We start from the raw sequence: 27,033 nt of genomic DNA, 5'->3' as shown, positions 1-27,033 counted from the left end.
TCTGTGAAATCTTGCAGATGCCGTTAGGAGCACCGGAGGACACAGAGGCACATGATTTTTTTCAGGTTACCTGTTTCATGTACTACTGTCACGATACAGCGACCGTTTAAAAAAATTACTTATTTTTAATAATAGTTGCTCCAATCTTGCCTACTTCAGCTTTAAGGTACATTTTGAACAGATACAACAATATGTGATTTATTTGTGATTACTCGTGATTAACTATGGACAATCATGCGATTAATCGCGATTGAATATTTTAATCAATATATATTTAAATTAAACATAAATTTTTTTGTGGTTTTGTGAACTTTTGCCAAATCATAATACATATCATGTCCTAGTGTTAAATACAGTATTTCATTTTAATGTGTTGTGGATAATAAAGAGAATTAAAAGATGCCAAGTACAGCAGAAACATACTTTGAAGGTTGTTGAAGCTTGGTGTGTCCAACCAACACTAATTGTTTTGCATGCTTGCAGCATCGTGTTTTCATTCAGTCCTGAGACCAGAGTGACGTTCTTTCTCCCACCACAAGAGGGCAGAGGGAGCCTTGATGAGTGGACAAGCAGTTACACCAAATAATCAATTCTTTCTTTCTTTCCAGAGCTACTAAAGCTCTCCCTTTCCCCTCGCAGACTAATTGTTCTGCTTAAACACATTACTGAATGATACTCCTGGGAACCTGAGCACATTTTCAGTGTTTATTTCTTTCAAGTCATCCACATAATAAATAGAGACAATTCAAACCAATTACACCAGACTAAAAGAGGGTGAAACAGCTTGACTTGGTTGGGCTGAAATGAAGCAGGCACTTAAAAAATAAAAAGATTAGTGTGTATTATTTTAGCAGGACTACAGTGAGACGTTTTTAAATAAAACCATGAGGCAGCTGCCTGCTGCTGGGTTGGCAACACAGGTACACGGAAGAAGATCAGGAAACATCTAAAAGCATATAAAAAATAAATCTGCTGCACTCAGCTCTATTCTGCAAAACACACAACACACACAGAGCGGCCGTAGTTCAAAACCAAAAAATCGGAGGAATCATTAAAATGTTAACATGCAACGGAAGTGTCTGAGCTTGAATGTTATTCCTGGTAAACCATGTTTGCATGATGTTCATACAGTATACTCACCTACAAACAACAGACCGCAGGTTTAGTTAAACTCACGTGAGCATGAGTCTGTACAGGACATCAAGCTCATCTATAACTGACAGCTCTATTGTTGACGTTTTTATTACTAGGAATTACAAAATGCATACAAGCGTACTCTGCGTTTACTCCCCTCGTCATCCAGTGTCACAAACGTGAGTCCACATAGTCGGGTGTGCTGAAATGTAGTTCGCAAAAGAGTTTGATTCAGGCTATGAAGTGATGCATGTACTGCGATAGCTTTTGTTTTTCAGGTTGCGCTTTTGCAGTCGTCGGACTTTACTACCATTAACTGTGATTAACTGTTAAAACTATTTGCTGTAGATTTACTACTTTAGGTTGTGGTCAATTCCAGACTAGTGAGGACACCTTTGTTTGAATTAACTTAACCCTGAAAGAGAAATTTCAGTCAAAGACTTGAAAAAAGAAGATCCGCCTTCATGTGGCTGCAATACATTTGGTGTGGCATTATCATACACAAATGGTTCATATACAAAATATTTTGAATTTGTTGCATCTTGTCCGAGACAAGTCCAGAATCTCTGAATTATAATTTGCATTTGAGTGAGGATTTGATAGGCTTGACCATACGGTGCCTTCAAATGGGGTCGTGTTTACCGTGTTCACGAGAAGAGTCCATATGAACGCCCCCCTCTTGTGGTAGTCACGACCTCGAAAGTGGAACGTTTCTGAAAGCTCAGAGTTCACGAGTTGTGACGTTGTCAGAAATGTCAGAGCTGCATAATGAGTGAATATATTGCAATTTTAGTCGTATATATTGGTTTTCTTCATTATTTTATAATATGTCAGAGGAAAATGTTGATATTCCCAACGGCCTCATCTTTTTCCTCTGACATTATGCCTTTGCATTTCCTGCGTTATGTTACCCACTTGCTAAATTGTTAGCTTCTGTGGCTTCTAGACTGCGACAGTAGCGTTATTACTGCCATTGTTTAGCAGCGGTGTTCTCGCGATTTAACCACTTGAACGCCAAGTATATATCGTGTACACGACTTCCCTTGTTGTAAACACAACTCACGAGTTTCATTTGAAGGCACCAATAGACTGTATATAAAGATGGACGACATGACAGCTCCCCAAAAGTGAAGCCAAAAGGCTTGCCCCCTGGTGGCTGGCTGCAGTATAAGTCATAAATCCCGCCCCTCTCCATGTTAATGGATGGAACATGAGCCAAACTAAAAAGTCAAAGTACACGTCAAATTTTTCCCAAAGATGGTTTCTGTCATTTGATGTAGGTTTTATAACGCTGAAGTGTTCATTTTTCTGATAAGTTTGGTTTTAATTCGTTATTGATGCTATAAAAAGAGGAAGAGGCATCATGATTGACAGCGGTGAGTCTCTCTGGCTGACGGGCTGCAGCCGTGCTTGGCGCGTGATTGGTTCAAGCGGCAGTGTTAATTATGGCAGCTATTTTAGATTAAGTCTTAGTCTTAGTCTTAAAATGAAAATGCTTAGTCACATTTTACTAATTTTTAGCCTTCATAGTTTTAGTAGACGACAACTCAAACATTTTAGTCCAGTTTTAGTCACCTGTCATTTGATTTTAGTCAAAATGTTTTCTCTCTTAATATTTATTAATTATATTTTATACTTTTTTTTTTTAAATTAATCTTAGTCCTGTTAGTCATCAGATGATATTGAACATTTCTGTCATTTTAGTCAAACTTATTTAACATAAAATGTTATATTCTCATTATCTGAAATCTCATTACCCGAACCCGACTTGACCCGCAAACCGCCGACTTTATGCATTATAGTAACACAAATGTCAGGACTGATCTGTGAGACAAGAAGGACAGAGACGGACTGAGTGCTGCTGCAGCGCGTAGACTGTGTGTGTTGGACAGAGAGGGGAAGAGAAGGTGGAAGGTGACAAAAATAAAGAGAGATTTTGGTGAAGTTTTTATGTTTTTAAACTACATTTTAGTCTCGTCTTTTTTCGTCAAGGACATTGCATGTTTGATATCGTCACCGTTAGTGTTTAATGACCTCGGTGTCGTCTCGTCATCGTCTCGTCTTAGTCATGGAAAAAAAGGTTGTTGACGAACATATTTCGTCATAGTTATTTGTTAACGAAATTAACACGGTCGGGCGGGTGACAGTCTATTATATATACAGTCTATGGGTTTGACCCAACAATAGCATAAAAATCCAGGGTTGCAATAGTGAGTGTATGAGTGGACCACACAGTTTAAATGAGTAGATAAGAGAGGTGATGAAAAGCCAGTCCTCAGTTTGAACACTCGTTCTCTCTCTCTCAGACGAGAGGAAATAGTTTGCAGCCTTTTGAAAGCTCCCTTATTTTTCTTGGCACAAAGTGGTTTACAAAAATCCTCCGTCACATTATTGTGCCTGTACAGATTCAAATAAAGCTCTGTCGTTGAATTCTAATCAGCACACGTTAACTAAAATGTGTAGTTTAGTTTGACAACATCAACTCTTGGTAAATAAATACATCGTTGTAAATGCGACAGCAGGCGAGCGGAGGGGGTTGTGGGTGAAGACTGGGTCGTCTTTGGCACGCGGGTGCAGTTCAGTGGTGACCCGGCTTGTTTCTTTAGCACACTGACGGCACTGACGGAGGAGCTCAAAATATGAGTTTGTGACGTTATTGTCATCCGCCAACAGCTTTGGTTTGAAGAACCAACGCCTGCCCTTTTTTTTTCTTTTTTTTCCTTTTTTAAAACACCTGTTGCGCACCGTTTCCTCTTTGAATCTCTGTCAACATCCAACCAGATGAAAGTTTTTTATTGTCCAGCTCAGACCTCGCTCACCGGCAGGTCAGCGTCATCCAGGTCCAGGGGCGGCTCCGGCATGTGGGGCTCAAAGCTGCTCCGTCGTCGCCATAGTGACTCCTCGGGGTTGTTAATGGTGGTCGCAGGTGGATCGCGGGTCACTTTGCCAGGCGCGTCTCCTGCAGGGACAGGCGTGCTGGCGTGTGGCTGTGACTGGGCCGCGGCAGCAGGCTCATGAAGTGCTCGCTGTCCCAAGCCAGGCTGCGAGCGTGGGCCGCACGTGACAGCAGCCCCCCACTCTGGGTAGCATGGTGGCATGGCAGATATGGGCGAGCGAGGGACGGGGGGACCCGCGGGGCTGCGGTAGAAATTGGAACGGCCGCCGTGTTCCTGCAGCAGAAAAAACAGCAGAGAAAAAGCGAGAAGACAAGAGAGTGGTTTGTTAGTAAGCAAAGTGAAATCCTGACGTGGTTTTTTATTTGGAAGAGACCGAGAAGTGAGTTACAGACTTGGAATTAGCACCAGCGTGTTGCGCCTGATGCAGCTTTAGCAGAGCTGGTAGTGAAGGTTGTAGGTGCTTGAAGAATGTAGCATTGCTAGAGAGTGGAGATGGTGGTAGTAGCAGTAGTAATAGTAGTAGCAGAAGTAGTAGTAGTAGTAGTAGTAGTAGAGGTAGCGGGAGAAGTGGTAGTAGTGTCAGCGGGTTTTTAGTTTTGGTAGTCTCAACAGGTTGCGGTGGAGGAACAGAGTGCCTTTAGGAAGCAGTGGTTGGTTGTTGCTCGTTATTTCACAGCTTTTCATTGTCAGATTTCAATCTCTGAAACACAAAACAAGAAGCATGGGAAGAAAGAAATAAACACAGCGGAGGTAGTGAAAGCAAAAAGGGGTAGCCACTGAGCAGTTGGTGAAGTGTTGGTTAGAAAAACATCCCGACTATAAAGCATCAAGACTCCAGTAACAAGTATCCGTGTCAACGTCAAGATCCTGTATCACCCTGCGACTTTGCAGGATTGGGAGAATTCTGATCAGTAAATCCACACGGTATCACTTCAGCATCACAAGATTTAAGAATCAGTTTCCTCCTAGCACGAACATGTCTTAAAAATCCTAGGGAGATCCACACACACATTAAGAGATGCTTTATGCTGAATCCAAAGGTCCAAAGGTTTTAGGGGCAGAAGTTAAACAGGAGATCAGACAGTATGCCACACTATGCACATGTCCAATTGGCTTCTTGAACACTTTAAATAGCTCTTAACTAGGGATGTCAAAGATAATAACGTGTTAACGCCACTAATTTCTTTAACGCATTAACGCAACTTGTGATTTCTAGGATGTATTGGGCTCAGTTTTAAAGCTAGAGTGAAGATACTGGTATCATAAAAAACCCTAAGGAATCCATTGGTACCAACCATGTCATACTAGCTTGTGGCGAAGGAGGCTAATTAATGCTCCTAAGTTGCGCTAAATTTTGGCGAGGAAAAACTGGCATGGCCGTTTTCAAAGGGGTCCCTTGACCTCTGACCTCAAGCTATGTGAATGTTCTATGGGTACCCACGAGTCTCACCTTTACAGACATGCCCACTTTATGATAATCCCATACAGTTTGGGGCAAAAACATGCAGTAAAAATAGTGTCATATCGTATCGCCAGCTTCTTACCAATTCACAGCCCTACTGAGCACATGTCTCATTAGCCTCTTGTATGCTTAAATAGCTCTTAACCCAAATATTTACATGTAAATCAACACTCCACTATGAAAACCAATAGTTTTGCGACTCTGGACATGTGGATTCAGCATTTGGTGAGTCCTTATTTCAAAGCTGTTAAAAAAAACATTTAGCACACACACAAAGGTACAAGAACATGGAATCAAGTGTCTTATTATCGTGTGTACGAGAAAGAGAAAAAAACATACAGGCAGCGAACAGGAGGGAAGAGGAGAGACAAGCAGGATGTCACACATCTAAGACAGGTACACAGCTGCAGCAGACTGCAGAGATAACAGAGCACGAAGGGAAGAGAAACACAAGGTGTGAAAGACACATGTACCCAGTAATAAAGACAGAGATAGACACAGGCTCAAGGTATTCATAGCTAAACTGCTCAGGTAGGTCATGCAGTGAGTGTGTCTTTGTGCATGGATTGTAGGGATGGAAAAAAAAATAAAAATCGATTCACCTATGTATTGCGATTTTTTTATTTTCTTTTATTAATTTAAAATATTTTTTCTTTTAATGCCAGCATGGATAAATACAGGTATTTGCTTTATTTGAGTCTATGCGGAGGTAGAAGGAAGTAACCGCTTTTATTGTTGTAGTCTGAGTAACGTGACGTCATATCCGTTCCGTATCCTTCAACCAAAACAAACCGCAGCTAGCCGAAACGAGAAAGTAGAAAACGGGGGAGGGTCTGCGTTGATACGACCTGCACCCTCACATTTTAAATCCAAAGTGGTAAACACTATACATACAGTAAAGTATGGAAACACTTTGGGTTTCACACATTGCCAGGAAAAGCAGAGCTAGACATCACAGCTAAAGCTGCATGCTAACTCTGTCATGGACAGGAAACGTTATCGTATTGCGGTAACGTGCGGTCGAGCCAGCCGTCACTCTCATCACCGTGGTCAAATCGGCCGACGCTACAACTGTAGAGCACCCATATACTGACATTTATGTTAAATGCATTCAAACGGCCCCGATGGAGCTGACCATGGATGTATAAAGAGAACGGAGCTGACGGGAGAGCTAGAGACGGACTAGTATACACGTGTGACTACGTCCGGTTAACAAAAGGGAACTGTATATACAAAATACATCTATGGAAATAAGATTGATTGGATTATATTCACCAGAAGTATAAAACATTACATGTCCCTTATAAATTAAAAAGAAAATACCACTAAATTGAGAGGGAAATGTCTTTATTTTTTTTATTTTTGGGTTGCTGGGAAAAAAATGAATAAATAATGCCTGACAATGACTAATTTATTTGACTTCAGGATATCTCTGACTACATACATGCTGAAAATCAAACATTTTTACTGTATCAATTTAGAGATTTTCCCAAGTGAAAGTCCTGGAAGTGTATGATTCAGCTTGTTCCCCTTGGTCTAGTGTTAAAAAAGTGAACAAAAAAATCGCAAAATAAATCGTAATATCGAATCGCAATACTTAAACATCGCAATACATATCGAACTGGCACCCAAGTATCGTGATAGAATCGAATCCTGAGGTGTATCGTCCCAGCCCTAATGGATTGTACATGAAATGATGTATATTTCTATTTTTTTATACTGAAGCATCATCAATAATGGTGTAGACAGGTGTAAGCTGTGCAGGTGAAGCTATAAGGGAGGGAGGGAGGCAGTGACTGCAGGTCTTTCCGATGGATAGATGGTCATATTCCAGCTGTTTGGAGTCATTCTGTACAAAAATATTACTAATCAGCATTTGAACGGCTTGAGTTGTTCTTGATTTCAGTTGCCATGCTCGTGGCGACAGGCATCACATGCGAGAGAAGCTAAATCAAGCACACCTCAAGACTTAAAATTCCTGAAACAAGATTTTTTTTTTAACCGGGCTCTGTCTGAGCGCACTGAATGAAATGGACTCAAACTTTGAGCTGAGCTTAAAAGTGACAGTGCGGCAAAAAAGAAAACGGAAAGCAAAGGAGGAGGAGGAGGAGTGGATGAGAGAAGCAGCGGAGCACGAGGGCGTGAAGGGAGGAGCGCTTGTTGGGTTATCACAGCCAGACATAGGATGTGGTTGCTTCTTTGAGCATCAGATGTGCCGTCAGATCGGATCTGCTCTCATCATGTCTACAACCACAGAGTGGCCAGCCAGTGAGTGGAAAACAGTATTAAAAAAAGTTGAACTTATAAGTTTAAAAAGGGGGGATTTAGACGAGCTGACATACGTGCTGCTGCACTCCCCGATTCGAGACGTATACCTCTGTATACAGGGGTTCGACAGCCGTCTGGCCTGCCGCATCTGCAACAACACAGTGCAAAGCAGTATTAGAGCAGATGGGCTGTCTGCCCACAGGGAGAGGAGGAGGTGGAGAGAATGTGACAAAGAAAGGGGGGGGGGGAAAGAGGAGAGAGAGAGAAGAATCACAGGAGAGGAAAAGGGGGGTGAGAGGGAAAACAAGCAAGAAGAGAGAGAGAAAGACAGGAGGGAAGAAAGAGGGAACTGTAGAGAAACAGACAGCGCAGAGGTGTTGAGAATAATTCCAGTCTAACCAGAAGGGACCAACTGCGTCAGAGGACACTCTCTCCTCTGCAGTCAGGACTATGGAACTGGTTTACTTCTCTCTCCTCGCCTGCTCAAGTCTGGCTGCCTGTCTCTATGCTTGTAGGCTGCTGACTGAACTAAAACTCAGGCAGCGTTCTCACACAGATTTGGGGATCTGTGGGAGTACAAACAGTCCACGTGTCAGTCCAGTGATTAACTACTTCACTTCAAAATCAGTAGAGTGGCGCCTGGTGGCTCAGGGGTTAAGGCGCTAAACATGAACCGCTACATCCGCACTTTGCGTCCAGCTGGGGACCTTTGTCTCATCCCCCCCCCTCATTTCCGGTCATCTGTCTAATAAAAAGGCACAACATGGCCCAAAACAATAAAAAATTAAATCTGTATTTTGCTTTGTTGGGAAGTGACATGGAGAAATGAAGAAAATGCAGAACAGGCTGTGCCAAGTTCAACGTATATACTGTGAAAATATCCTATAAAGTTATTTAATAATTAGGGCTGTCAAAGTTAACACCACTGATTTCTGCATTAACGCAACTTGCAAATTTTATTTTGTAGCAGGTTCAGTTTTAAAGCTGAAGTGAAGATACTGGTATCATATGAAACTATAAAAACCTAAGGAATCTATTGGTACCAACCATGTCATACTGGCTTGTCGCAAAGGAGGCTAAATAACGCTCCAAACTTGTGCTAAACTTTGGTGAGGAAAAACTGGCATGGCCATTTTCAAAGGGGTCCCTTGACCTCTGACATCAAGATATGTGAATGAAAATGGGTTCTATGGGTACCCACGAGTCTCCCCTTTACAGACATGCCCACTTTATGATAATCACATGTAGTTCGAGGCAAGTCATAGTCAAGTCAGCACACTGACACACTGACAGCTGTTGTTGTCTGTTGGGCTTGAGTTTGCCATTGTATGATTGGAGCATTATTGTCTATGCTAAATGCAGTACCTGTGAGGGTTTATGGACAATATTTGTCATTGTTTTGTGTTGTTCATTAATTTCCAATGATAAATATATGCATACATTTGCATTAAGCAAGCATATTTGTCCGCTCCCATGTTGATAAAAGTATCAAATACTACAAATCTCCCTTTAAGGTACATTTTGAACAGATAAAAAATGTGCGATTAATTTGCGTTTACATATTTAATCAATTGACAGCCCTAGTAATAATGAATATAATTTCCTTGAGGCCTGGTAGCAATGGCCCCAAGGCCCTCTACCAATCTGCTGCTTAGGAGCTCAGAACCACTGGTGTAGACTACACAAAGCAGAATTTAGCTTCGTCAGTCTTGTTTTTGGATGTAACAATAATGTACAATAATAAGGTGATGGGGCAAACTCAACTGAAACATACTGCCAAACTACCGTTTCTGCTATTCTGCATCTGTTTAAGATGGAATCAAATAAGGAGTTTCTCTGCATCTCTGTAGGTTGCTGCTGTATGAGATCTTGAGAGAGCAATAAATGACACGAGTAAAACAACACAAACAAGTCTTGTAAACGGTTTTGACTTCACTCCTCGTCGCACCAGATGTCACTCAGTAAATAAGTTTCAAGTTCTGCACATGCAAGTCGAGTCTGAAGTAATTTCCCCCGTTCAGAGGTACATTTGAGGTCTTTAATAATATAATATAAGGTCTACTTATAATGACTTGAATCCATACTATGGTAGCATTATGGCGTAGTGTAGTGCAAGATACATACTGTTGCAGCAGACCTCCCAGGCCCCCGCTGGGCCACAATGGCCCCTGAGACGGCCTTGATCCAGCTGTGCATCTCCTCCGGGCTGTCCGCCTGGTAGAGACATAAAAGAAAAGGACAGTGAGTGACAAAGGCGCTGTTCAGACCTGTCATTAACATGCGTCCTGGGTGATCCAATCACAAGTGGACAGCTCTTAGTACAGGTGTGAACGCACTGATGCATTGAGGACGCACTGAGATCCGATCGCTCAGACCACATTCGGAGGTGGTCTGGGCCACATATGCATCCACAGATGATTCCTATTATGTAATCATGTAGTCCCTTTCCTAATAGGTGTCTGTGCATCACCTAAATGCCCTGTGCACCACCTGAATGCCCTGTCCTGGGCCACATTAAGGACCGCCTACTCAACCGACGTCCCGCTTGGATCCGCAGGGTCTCACTGCGCTCCTCATGTGAATTAGAGTTGTTCCGATACCACTATCGAAAATGCGTCCGATACTGCCCAAAATTTTGTATTGGGTATCAGCAAGTACGCCAGTCTATTTCTCGGTACTTGGTATTGGCCGATACCGTAAGTTCAAGTATCGAAATCGGGAAGGAAAAAATGGTATCGGAACATCTCTGATGTGAATAGACAGGCAGACGCGAGCCTTGCCAGGGAAGTGAGATCCGATCACAAGTGGTCACTCGAGACGCATGTGGAGACGCATTCTAATGCCAGGTGTGAACAGATGTACTTAAAGCTGTCCAGTTGTGATCGGATCGCCCATGACGCATGTTAATGCCATGTCTGAACAGCGCCAAAGAGAGGAGAGTGAGACGATACGGACGGTTGGTAGACATGGAGACAAGTAAGAGAGCAAACACAGTGTTCGTGAACATTGTATGACTGTTCATACCACAGAAAACATCCTACCTGTATGTAAAACGTCCTTGATGTGGTGACGACTTCAAACAGATTATCTCTCATCATGATGTCACTACAACAAAATAGTGGAAAACAAGTCAGATCATATTTATCTGATATACAGTATATCTGTATCTGAATCAGGAAAGGTACAGTAAACACCATCCTCCTGGACAAAAGACTTTTTTTTTGTGCAACGGGAAAATGCTGGGACATGTTAAATACCTCTGTTTGCACTCCTGGACTTTGTGAACTTCCTTCAGTGGGATCATTCTCAGAGGCTCTTTCTCCTAAAGCCAAGAGAATAATATTCATAAGCCAAAACTTAACAACAGATAAATGTTACCATTTGCTTTTTCTAATATGTTGTCAAAAAACAAGTTTTTCTGTTTTCATAGGAACAGAAGACCATGAACTTTCCTAGAAGTATCAGACTGTAAACTAAAAACCCTGATGGTTGGGAACTTTCTTGGCCCGGCCATTTGCTACAGCAGCCAAAGAGTCTGTGTCCTTGGGGCCTGTTGATAGCCAAATAGACAGATAGAGCTGTCAAATAAGGGCAGACCCGGACAAGGACGGGGTATGGGACGTGCAGTATTATCCTGAGGACAGTCTGTGTGTAAGTGTGTGTGAGTGTATGTAAGAACGGCCAGGGGGGAACAAGGCATGATAGGACATGTGAAGTGAAAGCATTGAATTCCACAGACAGCAGATAAAACATGTTAGAACTCGGGACTGTGTGTTTTCTGTTGCTCTGCCTCAGACTGTGGGGGTGAATCCAATCCACATGCCTCATCAATAAAAACATTCCTTAAAAGGCTTCACACAAGTTAATCAAAGTTAATTACCAAATCTGACTTGAAGTAACTCATTGAGTTTTCTTCCAGTAGGAAGTATCGCCGTTTCCAGTTCCTCATCTGGGGAAAAAAAAGAGAAAAGATGTTCACACCTTTTGTATAATTTCAATGCAAACAAGATGCCACATTTGCCAAATTGCTACAATACTGAAAGCACAATTTTAATTGTAGTCCCTACACATTTTACAATGTCTATATTAGGGTTGTCCAAGTTAACGCGATACTAACGCGTTAACGCAAATTTGGTTTAACGCCACTAATTTCTTTAACGCATTATGGTAACTTGCGATTTTTGATTAACCTCTTAAAAATCTGACGGGTCTTTCAGAGATTCCAGCTGGCTCGATTTTAAAGCTGGAGTGAAGATACTGGCATCATATAAAACTAGAAAACCTAAGGAATCCATTGGTACCAATCATGTCATACTAGCTCATCGTGAAAGAAAAACTGGCATGGCCAGTTTCAAAGGGGTCCCTTGACCTCTGACCTCAAGATATGTGAATGAAAATGGGTTCTCTCTATCAAAATGCAGTACCTGGTTTCTGGATTTCTCATTGTTTTGTGTTGTTAATTGATTTCCAATAATAAATAAATAAATAAATATATATATATATAATATATATATATATATAATATATATATATATATATATATATATATATATATATAGTGATAGTATTTGTCGACTAAAAATTTCTTTGGTCGAGGACAGCCCTACTATATACGTAGAAGGGGAAGTTAATTATCCTTAGGCATTTACAAAGTAAAGAAATGAACACACTGGAAAAGTTGCATTTCTTTAGAGGCAACTCTTTATCATAATCGAGCAGAAATCTCATCACCTGACATTCCACAAGTCATAAGACTTTATATTCCCTCCCGCATGAAGGTGCGATTTATTTTAGTGGATGTCACTTTAATTGTAACGGTGCCATTAATCAGAAATGGTGTTGCATTGCCATGTTGAGGCTTTGGATTGCAGTGGAGAAAAGTGTGTGGCACTGTATGCAGCACGTGATGCCGGCCACCGCCCCATGCCTAATTTGTAAGATGTTTTAAGAGTCACAATTCCTCTTGTATTCATGAACTTTTCTGAACGGGACCAGAAGGCCAAGTGAAATCAACTCGACCCAGCTGAGCGGCAGGTACCCACCACAGCTCCCTGCTTGACGCAGTAGCCTGACTTGATGACGGTGTGCTCCTGAGTCGGCCTGCCCAGGAAGTACGGCAGCTGGCTGTGGGAGCGATGCATGGCCTCGCGCTCCGCTCTGTCTGCACCGTCACCACCGTCATGCTTGAGGGTAAAGGACACCGGAAATATTGTAATTACAAGTTCCAACAACATTTCAAAAAACAGATTTTGGACGATCCAAGGGCTAATTTATGTTGTAGATTCTCTGAGCACAAAATCCATCCACCACAATCCATGTTAGAATTCAGGACCTCAAACAGAGCATTTCAGTCAGAGGGCGAAAAGAGATGCTGCAGCACAGCAAGTATGAAAAAAGTAAAGCGTTTTTTGAACATTAAAGCATGTAAACATGTTCTAGTAGAAACCCAAAATACAAGTATTAACCTTAACATGAGAATAATAGGTCCTCTTTAAGAAATAACATGTGCATGCATGTAAACACAGTATGTGGTGCAGTATGTGTGTGTTATGTTTACCTGTGTCTGGGTGACGATGGGGACTCCTCCAATGATCTCTGTCTTATAGGAGACTTGTTTCTTGGGCCCTACGACATCCGGCAAAGCCTTCTGGTTCTCTGCATTCTGCTGCCCATCGGACAACTTTGGCACCTTGGGCAAACACACAGACACACACACACACACACATCAGACTTGAGAAGTTTGAGGACAATTTTTAATGAAACGCACAAATACTTAACAGAAATAAGGATTTTGTGGAATTCAGCTGAAGGATGGAAACTACTCCTTTTCTCCACAGTTAAAATACATTATGTAACTTCTATGTATGCAGCAGTTTAACACTTTTGATATCCATTTCCTTTCTGGATGGTTAAGGCCTCATGGAGAACAATGGAAACAGTCCTTTATCCCAGCACTCAATACAACAAAATACAGCATCCTGTTAGTCATGCTCTGACTCACTCCTATCTAGTTTCTTGACAGTCCATTCATTCATTGTTAAAGAAGAGGAAGAAATCAAAGTTTCTCTCTAAGTGATAAAACATGAGCTAAAAAGAAACAGATTAGTACAGCTGACTCAGGGATGGACTGTATGTCTTGTGTTTATCTGCACAAGGCAAGCTGTGTGCGTGTGTGTGTGTTTGTGTGTGTGTGTGTCTTACAGTGATCTTGGTGGCTTTATTGAGAGCGGTGACCCAGTCCACGAGGTCCTGCTGATCATTGGCCTGCAGGAAGAACTTCCTCATCCCAGCGTTGATGACTAATGGATGATATAAAAGAGCAGTGGGAACAACACAAAGAGTGTAAGTTTATTCAGACCACAGTCAGACTACATCCTCCGCACTACATCATCCAATTCCTTCGAAGTTTAATATGAAATTCGCACGCAAATAAGCACTAAAAGTACAAAGAAGTACTGTGAAGTGGTGTTGACTAATTGCGCTGTTGGCCTTTTGTGTACAGAAAATATGATTGAGTGTCAGCACGGCCACGGATTTCTCTGGAAGTGAAAAACATCTGGGCCAAGGGACTCTCCCACACACTACCAGCAGCATGATGACCCAGCTGCCTCAGTCTGCCACCACCTACCCACTTCTCACCATGACGGAGGGAAAAAAAAAACCCGTGGCTACCAACCGCCAAATATTCTCGCACATTTTCACACCCATGTGAACATGAGCAAACCCCATTTTTTAATCACAAAGAATTTTTTTGGGTCAAATGCTGATTAGCTATGGATCAGGATTTAAGAGCTGAAAGAACTCAAGTCTCTCATTCTGTCTCTCTCGCTCGGCCATAAATCCTTCAATTTCTGCGGCTCAAACCATCCTTGTGTCTCCTCTATTTCCTTTCGACACCATGGGAATGAATTACATTAAAGCTGGACTGGTAAATCTGGCGGGGGCGAGCTGTAAAAGGCACTGGGAGCTCAAACTCTCTGGCACAATGAGGAGCATTCTTCCTTTTAATGTGTGTTTGGTCCAGCTCTTAGACACATGCAAGATCTCGCTCTTTTTTTCCACGTCCCTGTAAATAAATCTGTCTGTTTGGTCTCATTTAAAGGATCATTTCGGGATTTTTCAACCTGGACCCTATTTTCCCATGTTTTTGTGTCTAACTGACTAATAGGGACAACAATTTATAAAATTGGTCAGTATTGAGGGAGAGCGCTGTAGACGGCAGCTGCTCACGAGCTGCAATATGGTGCTATTGGGGCAAGCTGGCATCATCATTTACACCCACTAAAAGTGCTTGTTTTTGCCATGACAGGCTCTGATTGTTATTATAACTGTCTGACATTATGGAAAGAGTCTCGCTCAAGGAGAAGTCTCGTCCTGAAATCTGGGGAGGTGGCGTGTTGCCGGAAGACAACGGTGGATTAGTGGAATACATCCAAGGTGGAAACGCGAGTGGTAGCCGGGCAGAATTTGTTGTGTTGGAGTACAGAAAGCGTAGCTTAGTGTTATCTAAAAGATTCTCAATGTCATGGCTGAATATTTAGATGATTTTGACGATGTGGATGAGGTCTTTAAATTCAATGGCTGCCCTTATTTATTTGAGCCAGAGTATACAGATATTCAGATTTCACAACAAGACTTCTCCTTGAGCGGGACATGGAGACAGACTGGATCAAGCGGAAGGTAAGAAAAATGTTTTATTTCTCTTTAGGGTCCTTTCCATAAAGTTGTCAGACACTTATAATAACAATCTGAGTCTGTCAGTAGCAAAATAAGGAACTTTTAGTGAATGTAACGTTACATTGACGCTGCTCACTTGCCCTCGCAGCTCGTTTCGCAGGCTGCCGGTTACAGCTCAATACTGGACCCATTTCAGAAATTGTGGTCCCCATTAGTCACTTAGGGCACTTTCACAAGCCAACATTTAGTCGGTTTTAATTGAACTCTGGTGCGGTTCCTTTGGGCAGTTGTGACCGCTCGCCAGAGGTGGTCTTGGACTGTTTCCAAGCGAACCAAAACTCGCTGGCTTGATGAACGCAGATGGTAACAGGTAAAGGACAGGTTAACATGAGTGGGAGAGGACTGACCTACGTCTGCAGAAGTCTGATGTTTTCTTGACATCTGGGCCAAAGAAGACACAGAATATGCTAAATAAAGTTCATAAAAACAGTGATGATTATGATGTCATAAACTGGAGGAGAAGGGATTCGTGCGGAGCCGATCAGTGCCGAGTCAAAGAGAAAAAACTTTGACAGCATCAAAGTCCGCCATTCCCTGCATAGAAGTGGCAGCTCTCGAGACGAAAAAGACAAATTCGCTCCGTACAGACTAATAGAAAACAAACCAAAAGTATCAATTTAACTCTGATTTGGACTAACCAAACGGACTATGCCTTGTGAAAGCCCCCTTAGTCACAAAAACATGGGAAAATAGAGTCCAGGTTGAGGAATTACAAAGTCACCCTTTAACCTTCAAATGTGTTCACCGGTCTTCAAACCGCTTGGAAGTGGTGAAAGTGTAGTGGTCTCTTGGGCCCTGGGAAGACTAATCTGGGAGGAGGGGTATCAGATCTGACTCATAGTTACACATAATGAAACAATGTGTGCTGCTGAGAAAAGCAGCCAAGCACTAAAGTTCACACGATTGCACCACTCTTGATCTCTTTCACCACAAGGAACCGACCCATACATCCACCATCAATTACAGACCGCAATCAACTCTACTTTGACTCACCTCTACTTTCTTAATGTAAATAGATCTGTAAGTGTGACATCCATTACTTAACTTTTCTAAATACTTCATCACCCAATGTTTCTAGATGCAGGAAGAGTGGGAGCGGCAGGATTCGTAGATATTAGCAAAACATGTGTCACACAAACGGCAGATTAAAAATACTCTCAAACATTTCTGAATCAGGTTCCGATTAGGATGCCGGCATCCTGTCGAAAACCTCAACAACGCATATGGTGCGCACACACAGCCAGACACACTCACCATCACGGTAGTCAACACACTAGTATTTCCTGCTATTGAAGCACATGGAAGAGGAGGAGAAGGGATAGTAATAACATGGAATGGAGGTTTACTCCTAAATAACCTGATGGCTCATATTTATGCAACAATTTCATCCCTGTCTTGACCACACAGGGCGAGAAGACAAGTACAAATGTCAAGATAAAACAATATCTTTGTTGCAGAGAATTCACTAGTAGGATCAGGGTGCATGGTCAGATAATGCTTCATCAGAACCACTTGACTTGGATGGTTGAATTATAGCTTAAGAAACTCCCTCTCCCCGCACTCTGATGTCGGAACCGGGAGGACTCTGTCCGACCATTTCTGTAACTTTCCCAAACTGACACAAACTTCAAGCAAAACCCGACCCTATGGTTCAGTAATTTGTAGAGCATATGTGTATCAACATTAGTTGACAGTAATGTGCCTTAACCCCCTGAGACCCACAGGATCACGGGTGATCCAGACTAACTTTACTATCTTTGAGAGGCTGTAGCGGATTCAGTTTTAAAGCTAGAGTGAAGGTACAAATATCATATGAAACTAGAAAGGAATCAATTGGTAACAACCATGTCATGCTAGCTTGTCAGGAAGGAGGCTAAATAACGCTCCAAAGTTGTTAATACAAATGTACCACTTCAGTACTGTTTGATACCAGCCTACAGTAGGCTATAGTTCAGCCTACAGAGGCGATTTGAGACTCTTTTCAGGGGGGCTCAAGCACACCTAAATTTCATCTCGGCATGCCTACAAAATACTAGAAAACCTAAGGAATCCATTGGTACCAATGCTGTTATGTTATCTTGTCGGGAACGAATAACACTCCAAAGTTAAGTTAACTTTTGGCGAGGAAAAACTGTCACGGCCATTTTCAAAAGGGTCCCTTGACCTCTGACCTCAAGATATGTGAATGAAAATGGGTTCTATGGGTACCCACGAGTCTCCCCTTTACAGACATGCCCACTTTATGATAATCACATGCAGTTTGGGGCAAAAATTATTTGCGCCTAAAGTTATTTCCGCCTATTGTAAAAATTATGTGTGAATATTTCTGCATACTGGGGTCCGTAAACAGTCTTGGAATTACATACATGGTGTATCACTCTAAAGCTGAGACTCTTGTGGATCCAATGAGCCCAATTGTATTCATGTGTGATGGTGTTAGTCCCCATATTTTTTTGTAATTTGACCTTGCTGTATATAATGACCTGTGGTGACCTCTAGGAAAATCACAGTCTCATGAAACTTTACAACCACAAACTAAACACCTAGTAAGGGCATTCAGAGGGATGTGCGGCTTTCATAGGTAGATTGACAATAAGGGGGTTTCTGAACAGTTTCCAGAACAGAAGTGCTCGCCATCCAATTGCCGAAAAATGAAATTCTTGCAGAAATCTGCAAATGTCAAACGCTTTTGAAACCAAATTACAGCCTGGCTTTTTCTATAGTGTTCCTCAAGGTCTTGGTGTCTTAATGTGGTATTTTGGAGAGATTATTGATAATTTTTATCAATTCTCAAGTGGTAAAACACTGTTAAATTTAGCACCAAATCTGTGTAACAAATGGTATCAACCCAAAGATTGTTGCAACAACTTATGAGACATAAGTGAGCATGAGAATGGCCATCATATACTACTATCATAATGTTCTAAACCCTTATACACTTTCACAATTTATTTTAATTAAATCTAAAATTAATATTTGGGTTCTCAGCTTTCAGATGATGTACACCACTGCTATGTGACATCTACTGTTAACCTGCTATCTCCCCCTAAAGTACCCGCCTAAAAAAGACAAAAATGGGTCTATTGTGGGTCTCAGAGGGATAAGAGCTAGTGATGAACCAGTATAACAGCGGATTTCATGTAAACAATGAAGGTTTAAAACTTTAAAAACTAATTTTGCTATTCTGTAGTACAATACGGACGACAACTATAACAACAGGACTGATGGGAGATATGTCTAATTGCGGAGTCTCTGAATTTATTAAATTTAAACACAGGTTGATTATGGTTATGAAATCTGAAAAAGGCACAAACAGCCTGCTCAAAACAAACTCGGATCATTAACTGCTGTGGCTTCCTGCATCTTTGTGTGTTGGCTAAACAGACAATGTTGAACGAGGCTGCCTGGTCAATGGTGGAGAAAGTATGTGGAGAGCAGCGCTTGACCATGTGTTAAGGGCAGACAAGGACAGCAAACATTCCTCCCTTAGGTTATATTAAGTGTACTCAGCTTAGTCAACATGCTATTAATCACACCATCACTGCTCATGTTTGCAAAGCACTGCAGGCAAGTTCTATACTCTAACAAGATTTAAGTTTATTTGACAAGTTGGGTTACCGTTTACTCGGATTCATACTGTCAATAATACTGTCCAAGACACATTAGCTACTCAATGCCAGTACATAAAAAAGGATTTAAACTGTAAAAAGGGTAGAGAAATCACTGAATTCTTTATAAATAAGTTTAGATTTTTCCACTCCTCCAGTAAGCTATCAAATTAGTATTCCTAATAGTGAGAAATTCAAAACAGACAGAAAGATTGTGATGATCCGTTTCTTACCGAAGCAGAATTCTGCCTTGGGCCTCAGCTTAGTGGCATCGCTGACCTATAGGAAGACAAAGCTCACAATTGTTAGCTTCCCATTTCAACCACATTCTGTAAATAAATTCTATTCATACATGCATAACCGTATCATTTTAGTGTCAGTTAAGCTTCGGTGGTTAAGATTTCTTCTTACCTTAGAGATGTAGGTGAGCTTGAGGGAGCCAACACATTCTGTACCAGTAGGCAGGTTCTGTGGAAGAAAAACAACAATATTGTATGCAAAAAGTGAAAGCCAAAACTAACCATTCACCCATTCTGTTAAGGCAGGAGCCTTATGCCGGGTACACAATACACAAGAATCAAGATGATTTTAGGGCCAATTCCCCCCTTCCGACAATCATCAGCAAAGCCCTGATTTTTTTTATGGTTCTACAGATTATCTTTCCAGATATTCCTGTGGTGTGAGGTGTGTTAAGAGTGATTTTTACATCCCACGATCGGCTCTGAAGTCCGTCCTAAATATTAAACATGTTCAATATTTACAATTGGATATCCTGTTGTGTGTGGGGAACCCCAAGGACAACTGATGACGTAGTGACATGAGAAAGAACGATAGCCAATTGGGAATCAAGCTGACTGACGAAGGAAGGACAACCACCGCCGTCATGGACCTCAGAAATGGAGGACCAACTTGTTCATTTATGGCAACAACACAAGTGTTTATTTAACATGTTTCCATGACTTCATCCATCCATCCTTCGTGAATTTTCAGTACAAAGTAGTGCAAAAACTAACATTGCATCGTCCGCCAAGTTTCTTTACACTGAAGTCACATTTGATCGCAAGAGACTTAGCGAGATTTCCGTTTTTTTAGTAGCGAGATTTACGTTTTTTTAGTCGGGACTCTTGTTGTTCATGAATGAATCTGTTAGTGTGTGATGTGCTGTTTTGGCCAAATCGTTGCACACCACACACTATAGGAACAAAACTGTTAAATTTAACATGTGTGGGGTCTCTCACATTTTCAAAATCTGTTAATATTTGAAAAATCTTTTAGTGTGGGCCAGCCTTTCTGTGGATTAATGACTGAAAATAATGTGGTGAAGAGTTCTGCAGAGCCAAGTCAATATTACAGAGTAAGTACGGTATGCTTTATGCACTCCATGATAGTTTATTTCAGTTTTCTTGCTGTGCTTCTTAAAACTACCGGATCCAGATTTAACATCATTAAAATTTAAGCTTTTTCAATCTATAAAAAGAAAGAGACTCGCTGAATTATTTAAAATTTCTCCTGCACTACATGATTTATGAATACTTCATGTAACAGTGCACTTAAAAATACAGCATCTCCAAACCAGCATGATGTACAAACCAAGAGGAGAGAGTTACACTGTAATATCAGTGACACCGAGGGTCACAGAGCCGAAAATCGTGACCACTGAGGTCAATGCATATACGAGTGCTCACTACATGACGACTAGAAGACAAGAAAACTAATCCGAGATTTAGAGATAAACTCAAACACAAATGTCTGCCGGTAGCTAAAATACCAGCACACCACTAGCCCTGACCTACTCCTGTGCCTGTAATATGGACCTAATTGCCGTCAGCTAGAATTACATAATACAAGTTCTCCCATCCCTGTATGACTGTCTGGCGATGGAAACATTTTAGCCTGTACTTAGTTTTGTGTTCATAATGAATGACGACAGCTTCGCTGGAAGTGGCCTGCAGTTACCCTGCGGTTGCATGAGAGCTGATCATCTACACTGTTCACTAACTAATGTTAGCTCACTTGCATGCAGTTGCCTGTAAATTGTCCACTAAATTTTCCATCAACAAATTAAACATTAGCCCGTGCAGCTACCTGGGGGAATTGTTTATGGAACATAAAGCTAAGAGCTAAGCTAACGTGGCCCTGTGTAATTACCTGTGGGTTGTCCATGAACCACACCAAGCTTCCCTGCTGCGTGTCCAGTATGAAGTACCGACGCAGGAACTTGCCGCTGCTCTCGGTCTCTTCTATGTCCAGGAAGCCACAGATGCGGTTCTGTCGGTCCACGTAAGGCATCTCGCCGCCGGGACATTCCCTGGCCTGCTGGGGCCGGGAGTGGAGAGGAGCAGGGGGCGAGCGGGACCTGGAAAAAATTCCTGAAGGACAGAGAGGAAAAAAGAGAGATGTGTGAGGAGGGCGGGAGGTAGTGAAGAATTTTGGTTGTCTTTGTGGCGAGCCCTCGCTAGCGTGACCCACTCCCTCCTTTTCTTTCTCTCTGTATCTACTGTATCTCTGGTCTCTCTGCCACCTGGAGCTCACTAGGCTACAGCCTGCCAGGGGATCATGTGACACAAACCACAACCCCGCCTTTATATCAGCCTCACCCACTCTCTCGCCGAGTCCCTCTTTTTTTTCCTCTTGTAACACTCACAACACACACTGTCACTCTCTCTTCTCCACCCACCCTGGCTTGCTCTCTTTCTCCCTCTTCTTTTGCAGTCCTCTCCTCTCTCACTTTCTGTGCCATCTCCTCCCAACTGCTCTCTCATCCGATTTGGCAAGCCTCTGGCCAGCCCCTTTTATCCCCTCCCTCCCTCCCTCCACAGCTGAGCACCCACTTCAGCATGGTCGAAAAAAAAAAAAAAAAAATGCCGCTGAGCTCAGCCATGTTCGACACAAAGAAACAACAAACACCCTCAGGAGCGGCGCGGGAGAGAATGTGCAATATTTAACCTGACACGTCCCTGAAACCTACAGCGCTCTGAAAATCATCAAAAAAAGTAAATGATTACATCTGTTCAGTCCGACGAGCGTGAATGCACGCATGTCAATGTCAAACCCTGTGTGGGCGGGTGCAGCATTACTGTAGGCATATTGTCGCATTAGCCTGTTTAAGCTGCTGTCTTTTTGGACCGGGCCTAAAATATGTGATTGAGATGAGTCTTTGAAAAGCAAAGATAAAGACGCTCTTTCTCCGGGACATTATGAGCACTGTGTGGGCGGATGGGGGGCAAAGCAGGGACAAAAGGCCTGGTTGTTGTGCCTGGACTCCGAGCTGAGAGCATCTCAGTTAGCCCCTGCATCTACCCGAGTCATCACAGGCACGAGAAAAGGAGCAACACTGTCAAGAGGCGACTATCTGAACACTACACAAATAGTGATTGTTATGTGAGAGTGAGAGACGTCTCTGTTGAGTTTAGTGATCCTGTAAATGAGGTGATGCGCACGAGTTCATCTGCGTGCATGATCATGTATTTCAGTGATGCAGAAAAGATGTTAGAGATAATGCAAAACAGCAACATCCCAACAAGGTGAACAGGCAATCATGTATGCTTCTAATACAATGACTTCATTCTTGTGGAAAAATACATATTCTAACTATAGTGAGACCGATATTGGATTTTTGAGGTTGATAGCAATACTGATATTTGAGTTTTAAAAATCTGATGGAAATATATAATGTATGGGCCGGTATTCTTCTTTTTTAACTAGGGCTGTCCATCAATTAAAATATTTAATCGCAATTAATTGCATGATTGTCAATAGTTAACCACGATTAATCACAAATTAATCGCACAGTTTTTATCAGTTCAAAATGTACCTTAAAGGGAGATTTGTCAAGTATTTAATACTCTTATCAACATGGGAGAGGGCAAATATGCTTGCTTTATACAAATATATGTATATATTTATTATTGGAAATCAACTAACATCACAAAACAATGACAAATATTGTCCAGAAACCCTCACAGGTACTGCATTTAGCAAAATCAAAATCATAAAATGGCAAACTGCAGCCCAACAGGCAACAACAGCTGTCAGTGTGTCAGTGTGCTGACTTGACTATGACTTTCCCAAAACTGCATGTGATTATCACAAAGTGGGCATGTCTGTAAAAGGGAGACTCGTGGGTACCCATAGAACCCATTTTCATTCACATATCTTGAGGTCAGAGGTCAAGGGACCCCTTTGAAAAGGTCCATGCCTCGCCAAAGTTGTGCGGTAGTTTGGAGCATTATTTAGCCTCCTTCTTGACAAGATAGTATGACATGGTTGGAACCAATAGAGCTCGCTACAATCGTAAAATCGCAAGTTGGGTTAGTACGTTAAAGAAATTGTGGCGTTAAAACAAATTTGCATTAATGTGTTATCGCGTTAACTTTGACCTCCCTAGTTTATTCTTTGTTCTTTTCTCTCCGTTATTTAGCATTCTTCCCGCAAGCTAACACATGACATGACATGGTTGATACCAATGGATTCCTTAAGGTCCTAACACACCAAGCCGACGGTCGGCTGTCGGACAGTTTGGGGCCGTTGGTGAGCGTCTGTCGGCCTACTTTTTGCAGTGTGTCCCGCATCGTCAGCTCTAGCCAGATTGTTAAGATGTTAATAGTTTATATAGTAAAAGATAGATACTTGACGTCCGTGTATTGATACAATATTGCCATGCAAAATATTGCTGTACTATGCTGTATCCATTTTCCCCCACCCCTAGCATGTACCACTGTGCTGGATTTGGCTTTTCACCAGTAATTAAATAAGAAACTGAAAATACAATTTATTGCAATCGTATCTGACAACACTATTTACTTGCATAACACTGTTGGACTTTTACATTTATTTTAGTGTATAGATTACCATCAGATTATTTATGATCACATTTGTTTCACTTTTTACAGACTTATCACTTGTGTAACCCATCCATTGTGTTGAGGACAAACACACAGCACCCCCTCTATTTGAGTAGTCTAGGTAGCATATCTGGGTTTCTAAAGCCAGGATATGATGTTTAAATGCTCAAACACATAACCAGGATACTTGAAAAACTGGTCATTGCCAGGATACTAGTGTGCATGTACAAATGCGCTCATTCTGTCTGGTGACAAGTGGGAGGTTAGAGAGCAGGTCTTCCTGTTCGATGCAAGTAATACTGTAAAAAGACTGAGTGACAGTGAACAAGAGAAAGTGAGAGGGACACACTAACAAAATAAATGAAAATATGCAAAGTAAGAACCAGATGACAAGAAAGTTTAAATGTCTGACTCTGAAGAAGGACAAAGGCGTGAGATATAACTGTGGTTGACTTCTTTATAGGTCAAACATTCCTACGTTAAACTCACTCTTTACATTATCTGCAAGGCTTTGTCCACATCACATGGCGGCCAACTGGTCACACAGGAGGACAAGTCATAAAACAACAGTAAGGACCAGCTGGACTGCCCCGGCAGAGGGTCAATATTTTCTTTCCATGATTTAGCTAGACTACTGCTGTGTCACTGACAGCCACACGACAGCTGTAAACGACTGGAGCAGAACACTTGTGTTGTTTTTAATGCCTACCTACCAAATCACTAATCTAGGTGTTTAGGAGATCACATTTCATTGTGCACTACAGTGGTAACGCTAGTTCTGCATTGAGTTTCAGAAAGACCAATGACAGAAATCATTTATTGAGGTACACGTGCAAGCGGACCAGAGGCAATTTAGGGACTTAAAGCAGCAGTGGGTAGAATTGGAGCAAATGTGATTAAAATCATTATTCTGCAAGATTTCACAGACCAGAGAAAAACAACCAATCAGAGTCGAGCTGGAGCCTTGCCATCTCTGAGCAGCTGTCAATCACTCGCAAACTCCGATCAAACGGTCAAACTAGGCAGCGCTGATCAAATATGAATCAATATTCTGGTGGGCTGACCCGAATGCTTTGACCTTTGCCATGGTAATCGACCTCCAAATCAGTAACAAGTATGTAATAATAATAATAATAATGTATAAATCTCAAATTAGCCCATGAAATAAGGAATAATCCCACAACATTGTTCATATTCAACAGTAATTATCATTAGTTATTCTCAGACGGATATCGCGTTTTTTTATGTGTAGAGGTGCTTGTGTGTACAGTAATGCAGCAGCACTGCACTGTCCCAAAGCTTCGAATACCTTCTAAAATTTCTCACCGAAGCTTTGAAGCACAAAAAAATGGTATTCGGGACAGCCTTAATATTCTGTTACTGTAATACCTATTTCTTGCATAAAATGTTTGTCAGAAACATCTTGTAGTGTACTGTTTAGTTGTAAAATGAGAAAGTTTGTCACCCCCGGCTGCCATTTTTGAGATCAGCTGATCAGCCGCAGCAAACTTTCTCATTTTTACAGCTAAACAGTACACTACAAGATGTTTTCTGAAAACATTTTACACGAACAATAGGCATTACAGTAACAGAATATTAATTAATATTTGATCAGCGCTGCCTAGTTTAACCATTTCATCAGAGTTTGCAAGTGATTGACAGGCTGTCCCCATTGAATGAACAGCCAATAGGAACTCTCTCTCTGAAAGGACCTGTGATTGGCCAAAGCCTCCCATCACGAGCTAGATTTCTTAAAGCCTTAAAACAGAGCCATGAGGAGGTGCAGAAGTGAAGTTTTCTCACAGAACGCTTGAATTACAATATGCTGAATGGTTATTATGGATTTTTTGCCCAATGATGCCAAAAACGTTCTGCCTACCCCTGCTTTAAACGGTTTAGTGCATGCGAGATTAGCCGTGGACAGACACAGTGATGCACACATGCACACACGCACACTCACACATAACTGATCTCATTATCTCCTGGCGGCAGATATTGAAAAAAGCAGTGCAGAAAAGGTCTCTCGCAGACTGCTTCACCTACAAAGTGGCTGTATTTGAGAGCCTATAATCAAAGTACACCCACCTGCACGCCTTATTCCCATTCAAAAGGGAGAGTCCACTAATGTCCCTGGAAACTGAGTGGCAGACGTCTATTTATGTGCTCAGAGAGAACAAATCAAGCATCACAGTTCGCGAGTGATTGACAGCTGTCTCCGTTGAACGAACAGCCAATAGGAACGCTCTCGCTCTAAAATGACCTGTGATTGGCCAAAGCCTCCCATCAAGGGCTAGATTTTCTAAAGCCTGAAACCAGAGCCATGAGGAGGAGCAGAAGTCTTCTCTCAGAACACTTGAATTACAATATACTGAAAGGTTATGGATATTCTTTTGCCCAATGATGCCAGAAAATCATCTGCCTACTGCAGCTTTAACTATAAGGCTCTCCACAGGGTCAAAGGTGAGACAGGTCATTCTGGTTCACCTGAACAGAGTAATGTCTGTAGTCAGACTCCTTTGAAAGCAGCACACATAAAGGCCAGCAGCAGGTTTGACAGGCCTTCACAGTCCTAACGTTAGACAGGGTCCTGTTTGCCATAGCAACATGCTAGTATCTCCAGAGCAGGACATTATGTAGCTGCTCACTAGATAATGATGATAATAATAACCAGTGAGACTGACTGTGTCTTGAGTCACTTAAACAAACAACTTCACCTTTCAAATACCACGCTGGAAAACAGTAAAATAACATTTAGCACACGTTTCAATCCCAAACAGCTAGGGCGCTAACGTCACAGCTACCTAGCTGTCGACTCGTCACAGCTAGTCCCGTATACATATAGCTGTTAACTTTAGCTGTACGAAACAACAGAGTTTATTAGTGTTAACTAGTTCAGTTAAACGTCAACGGGTCAGCTTACCCGAGTCGTCCCTTCTTGTGCTGCTGCTCTCTTTCTGTCGGTGTTGTTGTGTCTGTCTGTCTGTCTGTCTGTCCTCTCTGAGCTTTCAGCCCATCTCCGCTGATCAGAGCTGCTGCTGCTGCTGCTGGTGAGAGTGGAGCGGAGATTGTATATAATGAAGATG

General features: G+C 41.9%; 1 protein-coding gene across 16 annotated transcripts; it reads right to left on the bottom strand.

Annotated features, from left to right (window-relative positions):
• Window positions 1–691: 691 nt before the first annotated feature.
• LOC141773964 (pleckstrin homology domain-containing family A member 1-like) lies at window positions 692–27,033 on the bottom strand. 16 transcript variants are annotated; one of them, XM_074646184.1, is made up of 14 exons: window positions 26,871–27,033; window positions 21,255–21,475; window positions 19,518–19,574; window positions 19,340–19,385; window positions 13,963–14,060; window positions 13,319–13,450; window positions 12,804–12,944; window positions 11,642–11,710; window positions 11,019–11,083; window positions 10,803–10,866; window positions 9,886–9,975; window positions 7,836–7,909; window positions 5,833–5,907; window positions 692–4,304 (listed from the first exon to the last, which is right to left on the bottom strand). In XM_074646184.1, exons 2-14 carry the CDS (start codon window positions 21,393–21,395, stop codon window positions 4,073–4,075), a joined length of 1,284 nt encoding a protein of 427 aa, XP_074502285.1. In that variant the 5' UTR covers window positions 21,396–21,475; window positions 26,871–27,033; the 3' UTR covers window positions 692–4,072. The 16 variants fall into 16 exon arrangements, 15 of the variants coding, with proteins under 15 accessions (XP_074502285.1, XP_074502282.1, XP_074502280.1 ...); XM_074646181.1 differs by lacking the exon at window positions 26,871–27,033 and adding an exon at window positions 26,036–26,142; XM_074646179.1 differs by lacking the exon at window positions 26,871–27,033 and adding an exon at window positions 21,784–21,925.

This window comes from Sebastes fasciatus, chromosome 9 (assembly GCF_043250625.1).
Source record: "Sebastes fasciatus isolate fSebFas1 chromosome 9, fSebFas1.pri, whole genome shotgun sequence".
In the NCBI taxonomy this organism is placed as follows: Eukaryota; Metazoa; Chordata; class Actinopteri; order Perciformes; family Sebastidae; genus Sebastes; species Sebastes fasciatus.
This window is presented reverse-complemented; position numbering and strand designations above follow the sequence as displayed.

Coding starts and splice junctions, on each gene's coding strand:
- LOC141773964 (XM_074646179.1), bottom strand. CDS start 21,868: ATGAGAGAGCAGTTGGGAGGAGATGGCACAGAAAGTGAGAGAGGAGAG. Junction 19,575..21,254: donor GGTTCATGGACAACCCACAG/GTAATTACACAG, acceptor TTTCTTCCACAG/AACCTGCCTACTGGTACAGA. Junction 11,711..12,803: donor GCGTCAAGCAGGGAGCTGTG/GTGGGTACCTGC, acceptor TTTTTTCCCCAG/ATGAGGAACTGGAAACGGCG.